This window comes from Triticum dicoccoides, chromosome 7B (genome assembly GCF_002162155.2).
Source record: "Triticum dicoccoides isolate Atlit2015 ecotype Zavitan chromosome 7B, WEW_v2.0, whole genome shotgun sequence".
NCBI classification, from domain to species: domain Eukaryota; kingdom Viridiplantae; phylum Streptophyta; class Magnoliopsida; order Poales; family Poaceae; genus Triticum; species Triticum dicoccoides.
The window spans coordinates 41,992,163-42,003,862 of record NC_041393.1 but is presented as its reverse complement, the minus strand read 5'-3'; the positions used below and the strand labels follow the sequence as shown (position 1 = coordinate 42,003,862).

At 43.6% G+C, this 11,700-nt stretch overlaps 2 protein-coding genes across 3 annotated transcripts in view; both read left to right on the top strand.

The window, feature by feature from the left end:
* The window catches only part of LOC119338297 (pullulanase 1, chloroplastic-like), a 10,334-nt gene extending 7,058 nt beyond the window's left edge, over positions 1–3,276 (top strand). For both annotated transcript variants that reach the window (XM_037610589.1, XM_037610588.1), the window contains 7 exons: positions 284–358; positions 887–975; positions 1,184–1,261; positions 1,420–1,558; positions 2,046–2,155; positions 2,362–2,461; positions 2,815–3,276. In XM_037610589.1, coding sequence (XP_037466486.1) covers positions 284–358; positions 887–975; positions 1,184–1,261; positions 1,420–1,558; positions 2,046–2,155; positions 2,362–2,461; positions 2,815–2,922 — 699 coding nt within the window. In that variant the 3' untranslated portion in view covers positions 2,923–3,276. The remainder of the gene's footprint in view (positions 1–283; positions 359–886; positions 976–1,183; positions 1,262–1,419; positions 1,559–2,045; positions 2,156–2,361; positions 2,462–2,814) is intronic.
* A 2,012-nt stretch (positions 3,277–5,288) lies between these two features.
* On the top strand, positions 5,289–7,162 carry LOC119341380. The gene is made up of 3 exons (XM_037613256.1): positions 5,289–5,449; positions 6,580–6,678; positions 6,790–7,162. The coding sequence occupies exons 2-3, from the start codon at positions 6,596–6,598 to the stop codon at positions 6,917–6,919; spliced, it is 213 nt and encodes a 70-aa protein (XP_037469153.1). The 5' UTR covers positions 5,289–5,449; positions 6,580–6,595; the 3' UTR covers positions 6,920–7,162.
* The last annotated feature ends 4,538 nt before the right edge of the window (positions 7,163–11,700 follow it).

The following is an 11,700-nucleotide window of genomic DNA, read 5'->3' as shown; positions in this document are numbered from 1 at the left end:
ATATAAACACAGTTTTACCTATATATATATATATATAATGCAATGATATTTTTATCGCTAATATTGGTTGCTAAACTTAGTTAATTATTTCGAAATTAAACTTTACATATATAAAGCAACAATTTAGTAAGATGAACTCAAATTTCATGCGATGATATACTTCCAGAAGAAAGGAAATTGCTCATTGATTCTTCTTTCGCAACATGAACTCAAAATTTCATTTTCAAAACCTCTCTCTCACAATCTTAAATTCTCAAATTGTTTCCTTTGTTTGTTTCTGCAGACCCCAATGAACCTTTCAGTTGATGAGAGATGCAGGATAAATCATTTGGCCTCCAGCATGATGGCATTATCCCAGGTTTGTATGTAAATGGAATATGGATCATAGAACTTATAAATTTTCTGCAGTTCATAGTACTCTAATAGTGTAGGAATTGGTGACCAGTGATCAGTTTCCCCAGAAATAAGTTGCTAAATTAAAGTAAAATGAGTAATATGACAATACCGATCTAGTAGCTCGGTAAGCTCAGTCTTGAACTTGTCTCATGTATGAACTTACTAAATGATCAGGTTGTCTAATCTTAGTTCCATTTGTTTTCTTAGCATAATTAATAAATTCAGCACTCGGACTCTTTTGCTAGGATGTTTACAAGTAATCTGCATTGTGATAATCCAACCGACAAATGACACCATGATTTCATGTGATTTTGTATTTTTCTGCTTTTGTCATCTTCTCCTTTCTTCTGATCAAGTATTTTTTTTCCCATATGGTGAAGAATATAGTAGTGTCTATTTTAAAGAAAAAAAATACTGTATTTTCATACATGTTCTATAACTTGAACTTTTGAAGTAGAGTCCTCAATTTTTTTCAACTTGTCCTTTTCAGGGAATACCCTTTTTCCATGCTGGTGACGAGATACTAAGATCTAAGTCTATTGATCGAGATTCGTATAACTCTGGTGATTGGTTTAACAAGTAATAAGCTGCCCTTTCTACCTTAGTGAAAACAGCAGTTCTTCCCATGAACTAAAATGAGTGAATGTTTATAGAGATAAAACTAATTAAAATGTTCTTGAAAAATAATTATTCTTGCCGCCTTCTTTACCATATATGAAGTAGAGGACAATAGTAGTTCTGTAGCATCTTTAACTGCGCGGTAATGTTCTGTTTTCTTTTTGCTAAGGCTTGATTTTACCTATGAAACAAACAATTGGGGTGTTGGGCTTCCTCCAAGTGAAAAGAACGAAGATAATTGGCCCCTGTAAGTTTTTGAACTTTTACATCTTTTGTTACCATCATGGTTTTATTATGTATTTGGCCATGTCCTTTTGATAAACTGAAGAACTTAAATGAGCATTTCCTTTCAAGTTCTAAACATGCATTGATAGTTCAAAATTTAAAATGGAAACTATTTTGCAGGATGAAACCAAGATTGGAAAATCCATCTTTCAAACCTGCAAAAGGACACATTCTTGCTGCCCTAGACAGTTTTGTTGACATCTTGAAGATCAGATACTCATCTCCGCTTTTTCGTCTTAGTACAGCAAGTGACATTAAGGTATATGTATTCTTCATTTCTTTGCCAGCAAATTAGTTTGAACTTCCTTTCAGACTGCCGAAGTGCTACTGTAGACAAAGCTTATTTTTTCTTTTTATTGATCTCATGGTGAAATTATATGACATGAATGTAATTTACTGTGGGAGCTATATAACTGAGAGTGTGAAACAAATGTATGTTTACATTGATCCCACAGTTGAAAATGAATGATCACCTGGAAACTAGAGACAAAGATAATCCTGCTGGAACATCTGGACACAGCTCCACCCTGTACTACAATAAATGATGTAGTAGATGCAAGCAACTCACGCAAGAAAGCTTTGACTTTTTATTCAGTATTACCTCAGTTTCACAATATCTATCGTGCACACACACATTGGGGGAGGGGTGAAAATGCTCACACGGTAGATTTTGTGGAAGAGGAGCGAGTAATATCTATCAACTTGATCTGTTGCGTAGGTCTGACTGTATTCCTGTCGTATTTCAGCAAAGGGTTCACTTTCACAACACAGGGCCCTCCTCAGTCCCAGGTGTTATTGTCATGGGCATTGAAGATGCACGAGATGAGAGGCCCGAGATGGCTCAGTTAGATGCGAAGTAAGTCACACCTGATGTAGTTATGTTTTGCAAAGATATGTTTGCAAGATGAACACAGAGTGTAGTCTTGAGAAACATGACACTCTGTATTATTACTCGGTAAAAGAGCAGTAGCGTCCGTCCGTAGCTCAGTGTGTGGCAAGAGAAGCTCTCGATGGTATGTGCTGTAGCTAACTAAGTAACTAACTAACTGTCACTCCCTGCAGTTTCTCTTATGTTGTAACCGTCTTCAATGTGTGTCCGCACGAAGTATCCATGGATATTCCAGCCCTCGCTTCAATGCGTCTTGAATTGCATCCTGTGCAGGTAACTGTTCTGAGCTGTTTTCGACTTTAGGTTTGTTGGTTCTGTAGCCTGACATCATTGCTAAACCTTCCACACTTTTCTCGTTTTGCAAGTGTTTAACTTTAACATTGGGGAAACTGACAACTGACAAACTTTTTAGAAGCAAGTTGACACACTTTCCTTGTTGTGGTTTTGCTTCCTAGCGTTTCATGCTAAGAGTGAAACATTGCACACCCTATAACAGCTGACCAGTGTCCGAGCCTGATAGTCCAGAGTTTCAGTATCCTAAAACCCAATGAATCAGCAACCCAAAAAGTTGTGGAAATGGGAGAGCAATTTTCTGAATATGTAACGGCTATTCTGGACTGTTTCAGGTGAATTCATCAGATGCTTTGGTGGGGAAATCTGTGTACGAGGCAGCGACGGGCAGGTTCACCGTGCCCAGAAGAACCGTGTCAGTCTTTGTCGAACCTCGGTGTTGATGCCTCCTTGGTTTCAACGCAAGTATCTGTTCTACAAATTGTCGAAGCGACCGAAGATCTTTCTGTTTTCGTGTTGAAGTAAATAATAACTGAAGAATAAGAGAGGAGAGGCGCTGCTGCCTGCCTGCCGGATTACACTGCTGAAGGAACAAACCCAAGAATAAGAAGCTTGGCTTATGTGTATGTATGTATAGTGTCCAAGTTGCCAAGTCATGGCTTTGTTTTCTGATCCATTTTTTATTTTATATATCAAAAAGAAAACATGTATATCGTGTTATAAGTATTGTATAACATGCATCTACTATTAAATAAGGAAGCATAATGATTTGTACTGTACTGCCTTTTTACTCTGTATATTGTTATTATTCATCAAAGAAATAAAGCACAATTTCTCTGATACTAGCATAGTACCGGTGCGTTGCTACATAGGTATAACGGATAAAACGAGGATAGGCATTTGTCAAATGAGGACACCGATTAACTTTGGCTTGACGACCAGTATATGCAACAATCAGGCAGTGGTTTGATGCATGAATGTAGAGTAAAAATAATAGTTCAATGCATGAATTTAGAGATGGAATGGCCAAATGAGTACACAGACATGCAACAGTTGTGGCCACACGTGCTACTAAGTGTAAAGTAGGGGAAGTGAACTCACTACCATCTCAAAATTTTATAAGTTGGAAAGATATATTTTCAGTGAAGAAAAATAATTGAGTGTCAATTTCTTGAGAGGAGGTGATCAGGAGGGAACTTCCACATCCTCTCCAGCCACTGACGCCGCAATGGTTTCCCATGGCCTCCGCCGGAGGCAATGAGCGAACCCCAGATTTGAGTGTCCCAGTCCATGTCTCGTAGGGTATTCAAGTTCTTTGTCGTCAGTGAAGTCAAGGCATTGATGACAATGGGAGTAGTTCTTCCTTGGTTGTTGCCATGTTTGTGTCCTTCCTCGGAGTGACGTCAATGAGGCAGAGGATGAACGAGGTTTTTAAGGGTGCTTGTTTTTCAAGAACTTGACTATAATTTATTATTCTTGTAAGGGTTAATTTTATTCAATATATGGCCTTTGGCCTTTTTTGTGAAAAATACCTCTATTTGATTTCAACATTTTCGTGTTACGTTGCATTAAAAATCGTTATCTCTTGATCGGCTACTACCATGGTCAATTGGTTACACCGAGTTCCGAGTCAACCAACGTGCCCTAACTCTAGCCGCCACCAAGTCTCATCCACACTGACGATGCGGTCCACTTCCTCTGTATCTGGCAGTTCATCGGCGGTCAGAGAACTGGGGACTTGTCCCTTTCATTTTTTTCTTAGTTCTTGTTTCCCTTAGTTGTTTTCCTGGAGACGAGGTGGTGATGGTGATGGTCGCGTTGGAACAAGGTCTCTGCATGCTCTCCCTGCCTCGACGACGTCCAATCCAACGCCGGCGAAGGGCATTGAGGGTAGGTGTTGCTAGATTTGTTGGATTTCTTTATATCTTGATTTGTTGGATTTCTTTATATCTTGATAGCTAGTGTGCCTATCAAGGAAAACATTTGGCTGGGTATTAATGTCATGACATTGACCTCCTCTTTTGAGTTGTTCTACAGCATGTCTCGGTTTCTCAACCCTATGGATCGGTGGTGAAGGATTGCAATCCCTTCGTTGCATAGGGTGATGCCCCAACCAATATACCTTGAGCGGTTACTAAATCTCGTTTTTAGCTGCGAGTGGCTATTATGGTCTTCAACACCTGATACGGTGAGGCGTTGGTAGGTATTGCTTCTGCTTACTGTTAGTTCAATTCAATTTTCAAGCCCAAGAAAGAAGATACTCCCTCCATCCGAAAAAACATGTCCCTCAAATGAATGTATCTAGCACCAAATTAGTGTTGGATACATCCATTTGAGACACAAGCTCGAGACAAGTTTTTCGGACGGAGGGAGTAGCTAGTGTGGTTTCCATATCAGATAAATTTTACATTAGCCATTTGCCGTTTAAAGTATAGAATGTAATTTTATTTTTTGCTGGTTGCTTTGTGTCTTGTTGTCTTTTGATTATACTGCCTACTGTTTTCCATGATACTTCCTCAGTTCCAAAATGTTTATAGTTCTAGGGGTTAAATCAAACATTTATAAGTTTGACCAAGTCTATAAAAGAGTATACTAATATCTAAAACAACAAATTGGCCTCATCACACTCATCATAATGCATGTTTCCATACTGTGTATGGTCAATGTTGTGGATGTCGATATAGTTTTTCTAAAAATTTGATCAAACTTAAAAATGTTTTGACCACAAACTCCAGAAGTTCAAATATTTCGAAACGGAGGCAGTAATATTTAGTGATAAGATCTCTTTGAGGCCTTGAGGGTCTCTACCCCCCAAAAAAGAACTCTCTCTAATCGAATCGGTGACTCCACGACGCCCCCCGCTCGGCGCTCGCTGCTCTCTCCCCCTTTCCCTCTGTCTCGGCGCCGTCGCGGCCATCGATCGACCTCGAAGGAGGCGCGGCCTGCAGCCTCCACCTTCGCTCAGTCAAGGTGAGCTCCCTCCAGCGATTCCCCGCCCTCCTTCGCTTCATTTCATTAGCCCGAGACGTGCACCTCTGCCGCCGACCGCTAGCTAGGGTTTCCTAGGCCGGGGGAAGGGGATAGAGAGCTACATCAGGCGGGGAAAATAGGGGCAGAGCCGTAGACAGATCGCCTTTGCTTGCCTGCAGCTCCGGTTGCCACAACAGCGGCGCCGCCGGGCCCCTGTTCTAGGCGCCGGTTGGAGGAGGTCACTGCAGATGTGGGATTCAGAGAATGCATAGTTCAGTTAGAATGTTGTGTTATCAGTTCCACTCATGAAAATGAAATTAGGGGCCTGTGCTCCTTTGGGTTTCTTGAAAAAAGAGGGGAAAAAAAGTTCAGTTAGGATTGTTGAGATCCAGTTTTCTTCCGTATGGAAGTTTAGGAACCCGGAGTCTGAAGAAACGTTTCTTCAGACTAAGCGAGTTACTTTACTTCTTACAGTTACAAGGCTTCATTTCGAGCGATGGTGATAAGCTTTCATGTTGACTGACATCAGTGCGATCTTTGTAGTTCGTCGAAGGGTTCGATCTCTGTTAATTATTCATATATGTGATCTGGGGTCTTGGTATATAGTGTTGAAGCTGGCAATTTAGCATCCTGCTTCCTAATACTTGTTACTGTCCTTCTGCCGATCCATTGTTAGTTAGTACTGCTATGGAGTATCCAAGGGTGCTAGCATGTAACCGTGCTGATTTTTATGGTGATAAGATGACCTTTTTCAACTACTCCGTAGTTTGTTTACTCTATTTTGGGGGCCAAGGCAGACGGGCACTCTACTGATTTCATTAAGAGAAAGAGTAGCAGGTTCAGTATTTGTCGAAAATTCTTCTCTTGTTACTTTCTGGGTTTCAGAGTCTGGTGGACGCATGTCAGCAGGATTCAGTTTAAGTTTGATTCGAGGCGTAAAAGGGCAATTTAAAATCAGATTTCGCTTATTATCATTTACTTAACGGAAATGGTGAAAATCTGTTGAGATGCTTGTCGCTAGTTACCTTCTGATGGCCTAATGTGTCCATGCTTTTCTATATCACGTTCGAAGGAAAACAGAGGTTTTGTGGCACTACCTATCCTGAATTAATTCTTCTTCATCTTGACAGTTTCTAAAACAAACACATGTCCAAGGCACGCAACGCCTTAGTTGTCACTGGCTTGGTAATATTTGCTGGCTCTGGCCTAGCATTTCCCTTCTACTTTGTGTAAGTTTGTTTTCTCATCTTTCTAGCACTGGTTGAGAAACGTAGATAAACGTGTTGTGTGCATTGGCTAGCGTTTTTTTGTGTAACCTTTGTCCATTTCTTACATCCCAGGAAATCAAAGAACAGGCCTATTATCGACTCAACGAAGCCTCTGCCACCGCAGGCTACTTTCCGAGGACCATATGTGAACACTGGATCGCGCGACATAGGGCCTGATCACACCGAGTACCCCAAGAAGTGATATGTATTTTCATCTTGTTTTCTCTTTGTTTTTCAACGGGCATGCAGAAAGCCAGTGAGTGGAAACCTGTAATGTTGATAACCGGCTCGTGATGTGCTGAACACATGCATCTGTGCGTAGTTCTTCATCAACTGTAAGCGCTTTTGATCATTTCTTGTGCTCCACTGACTACTCCTTGCAAAGCGCTATGCCGCTGTACCTTTTTTAGGCAATAATAAGGAAATAAAATGTCAAAGCTACTCATATTGCTTCGCACATTATAGTTTTGTTTTTAATTTAAACTTTATGAGACCAAATTTATAGAAAAATCAATCAACATCTAAAATACAAAATAAACACAGTATGAGAATATATATCCCATAATGGATCTGCCAATATTGAATTGGTATTGTGAATGTTGGTTTTTTCATATATACAACTGTTCAAACTTCACAAAAAATTTGGCATTATGAAATAAATTTGATTACTTGTCTTACAAAATTAACATCACTAGATCCAAAATATAGGTTTTATCGTCTTCTTCTTTTCATGTGCAAGGCAAGTGCACTGTCGATTTCATTAAGGTAAGAAAGGCCAAAGCAGAGTGACCTGATTTACACGGAAACTAAGCCGGAGGCAACACATGATTGATTAAGGGACCACCGTGCAACCCACAACCATGTTGACATTAGCCAACTCAAACTTCACCGCCAACATTGCCCACAACCCGGAGATGTGTGAGTGAGCCCTTCGGAGACGCCCTTTAAGAAGCATCGTCATCGGCATTCTTCGACCCCCCCCACCCCACAAAACAAACCGAACCAAGGCTTCCGCCAGAGCCGCCCACACAAGCTCCGCCGGTTTTACCTAATTTTACTAATTGTTCCATGCATTTGTCTAGTTTTACAAGCGACCGTGGAATAATGACAACATGGCAGTTAAGCAAACCGCAATGCAAACCCAAGCGAGGTAAAATTTGATTTATGCCGATCTGTTGCTCCGAAGGCAAACCCAGGTGAGGCTAAATTTGTCGACGGGTCATTCTGCCGATGGTAATGGTTGTTCCACGTTCGAGAGACCTCGATGTGAACTTTTATTATGTTTGAAGTGCTTCGTACTTCTGATGAAGTTTTTCGTAGCGGATTCACAAAAAAAAAACACACACACACACACACAATGGAATTCGCAAACCAAGCCTTTTCTCTAGGTGGATTTTGGGTTTCCGCCGACCTGTCGAGATCTGCTGCTCCGCAAGCGCGCGCACGATCGATCCACGCATCCTCCTCTCCGTCAGTCGTCCACTGCGATCCTGCGAAGCCGCTCGTGCACTTGTCCCAGAGCCAGAGGAAATCAATGGCGTCCATCCAAGCGCCAGAAACAAACAGCAGCGATGAGCAGGCCGGTACAAGGAGCAGCCCGGAAAGCTGGGGTCCTCCCTCCCTCCTCTCCCGCCCGTGCACGCCCTGCCCCGTCCCTCCCTCTGACAACCTCCCGCTTTCCCTCTCATCAGCCAACAGCTTTTGCACGCGCGCACGCGCGCGCGCGTCAGGGTCAGTCAGCCGGCCGGCCCCTTCGTCGGGTCAGAGGTTTGTTCCGCCCGCTTTCGCCTTTCGGTTTTGTACCGCCGGACGGACGGATCCATCTCGTCGCTGTCAGCAGCCTGGTGGTTTCCCCGAGGCCGGCTTCCACGGCAAAGAGCTTCCGGGAGTGGCAATGGCGGGCTGCTGCGCCGGGGAAGAAGACAGGCCGTGACTTCAGCCGGCTTCCCCTCTGAAGGAAGGATGGAAGGAAGATGCCGTGCGTGCGTACGTACTCCTACGCCGGGGTTCAGTAAAAGATTAGTTTGACAGCGATCGATGGTCCCGCGGAGAAACATTTGCAGGGATTCGAAGGCAGAAAGAGACGGCTGATGCAAGACAGAGAATATTTCCATGACAAGGTAATTTCGGTCCACAAGTCCTCTGTAGAAACTTCTTTCTTCAGAGCAGTGGTAGTTCTTTAATTTCAGTAAAATAATTCCGGGATTAGACAGATAGATGTGTGTGTGTGCACAGTGGTGTGTGATGGGATGTGGCGTGCGGTGGGTTAATTAATCGGCTGGGCCTGGGGCGGATGCTTTGTGTCTGCACAGTTTAGGCCAGGAAGAGAAGCTCATCATTTTCACGTCCATCTCAACCCAATTACATACTGTATGACCCTGAATTATTATGTGTGTATGTATGTATACCTTGCTGTGTTTATACATGCACTTCTTTCTTCTTCATCCTCCCCATTTTAGCATCTCTATAACCTTACTTACATTTATAGAGCAGATGGCTTAGAAAATATTTATGTGCTTCAGAGGACAAGCTGGTGTACGCATATGCTGAATGCTGATCAGTGCTCCCTGCAGCTGTGCTGGGGTCCTTAACACCACAAGGAAGCACGCATGCCATGTTCGGGCTTCTGTTTCTTAGAGCAATGCCGAGGCCAAAGTGGCAACTAATCACCACAAGGCACCAAACGCTAAGCTGTATCCATTGATGCAAACACAGTGCCCCACTGTGCATGCATATTGCCGTGCATTACTGTGATAATAATTGCATTTCCCATATATATTACTGCAATAATTGAGCCAAAGCAAATGCAGCGGCTCAGCGCAAACCCTGAATAATTGGCCATTCTGCCGGATGAATATGTGTGTAGCCACTAGCCTTTTTTCCCTGCGCCATCCACAGTGCTCCCGGGGGGTGACAAGATGCATCCGCACGATGAAAGATCGATGATGCATGCAGCAGCAGCGCGGATCGACAGACAGACAGACGCATCATGCACCTGCTCGATCGATCGATCGATCGATCTCCCCAGCGGCACCAGATCTCCTCATGGCCAGCCCGGCCCTGGCCCTGGACTGGAGGAGGACTGTTGAGGGGCGGCAAGATTCAGAGGCCGTGCCTGTCAGCCGGTGGCGTCGCCCAGCACCGCACACAAAGGCACACGCCACCGCAGCCACAGCCACAGCATGCATGAACACTCACTCACACACACACACAACCACAGCCACAGAGAGGGAGGGGGCAGTGAAAAGAACAATCAATGGGAAGGGGATGCGGGGCATGGCCATTTAAGGAAGCCTCCTTGACCTAGCTCGCCATGGCCACCAGGAATGCAGGTCCCATCCGTCAGCATCAGTACTGGCCTGGCCTTGCTTGCTTGCCCACTGGGCAGAGCATGCAGCAGTATGATTGGCCTCTCTCCCTTGTGGTGCAGTGCAGTGCAGTGCGGGCAGCAGCAGCGGAGGATGGGGAGAACAAGCGTACTGCTGCAACGCTGCTGTGATTGTTTCTCGAGAGAAAAGAAAAGAAAAGAAAAGCGCTGCTGTGATTTGAGGTTTCATGCTGTTTTGCAGCGCCTTTTCCTTTCACCCGGGCAAAAGAACTACTCATTGCAAGCCCCCTTTATTCAAGTTTCACCGGGCCAATATGCATGCATGGCGCCCAACAGTTTTTTGGTTTCAGAAAGCTGCTTTCTTTCTTTCTTTCTTTCTTTCTCTCTTCCTCTCTAAATTTTTCCTTTTAATTACTGAGGTATAGTAGTAGCAGAAGATGGTGGAAATGGTCAGTAAACTGTCAATTCTAACAATTTGTGGTTACAAGTTTAGACATCAAGAATTGATGTGTGGTTAATTTCGAAAACGTAGGTGAAGATGAGGATTTGTTTTTTTGAGAACCCTGATTAGAATTTTATGCATCAACGCAAGTGTAAGCGCATGATTTCGAAAAACTCGGATGAATTCCACACCATGATTGTTGAAGGTAGGTATATGGGAAGCAGGTGGGTCATTCGTCAGCTTCAGGCTGATTAGAAGTTCCACATCATGATGCATCAACACAAGTGTCATGTCACCGGCAAGAAGAAAAGGAAATTAGCAGGATCCTCCAAAAGGAACTGATGACACCTTAATATTATAACACCGTACAGTAAGGAGACCTTCAAAAAAAGTTGAAGCATTCTGCAAAAGGATCGAATTGATGAGGCCAGACTTCCGGAGGAGATCACAATTAAAAAGGCGACATGGAGAAATGGAGCAAATTAGCAAGAAACGAAAGTTACGGTCACAGACAAGACATAATGGTAATTAAGAAACTTAACCATATGAAACTGAATCTTGTGGCACATGGTAGATCACAGGCAGGTAGCCATGACCAACCAACACATGCGTCTCGGTGTCAAATCAAAATACCCTTTCCAACAATCCTGGCTGTACATGCCTACCTTACTCCACCATGATGTGAAATTCTCTTGGAAAAACATCTACAGCCTGAAGAAGCTGGTGAGTGATCCGCCAATGAAGCTGCCCGCCAATTGGTCTCTCTCTGCAATTTCCCACAGCTTTATTGAACTGCACATCTTGCCGGCAGAAGCTAGCATCAACCAATTGCAGATGCAGTTCAAGAAAGCTGTGGAAGACAGCAAAGAGGGCCACACACATCTCACAAGGAAACTAGCATCCAACACCGAGTAGGCTAGAGATAAAGGGAGACGGTTTAGGGTTCTTCACTTGTTTCTTCCTGCTAGGCTTCAGAGCCATACAGACACAGTGTGGGGTTATGGGGGAGCTGCAAGGAGCCAGCAAGTGGTTCTTCTACCTAGGCTTGGGGGCATGGGTGAGTGTGGGGGGTGGAGGAAGAAGAGGGGAGCCTGAGGGTTTATTTATACCAGCGGGGTGGGGAGGAGAGATGTGGTTGGTGCATGAGAGGTTAAGGACCCAATCCCAAGAAGAATATAGAGCCTGCCCTCAACACTACTCCAAGCCCCCCCTC

Excerpts from the sequence above, each read along its gene's own strand:
- LOC119341380 (XM_037613256.1), top strand. The coding sequence starts at position 6,596 with ATGTCCAAGGCACGCAACGCCTTAGTTGTCACTGGCTTGGTAATATTT. Across the intron at positions 6,679-6,789 it reads GCATTTCCCTTCTACTTTGT|GAAATCAAAGAACAGGCCTA; the intron begins GTAAGTTTGTTT and ends CTTACATCCCAG.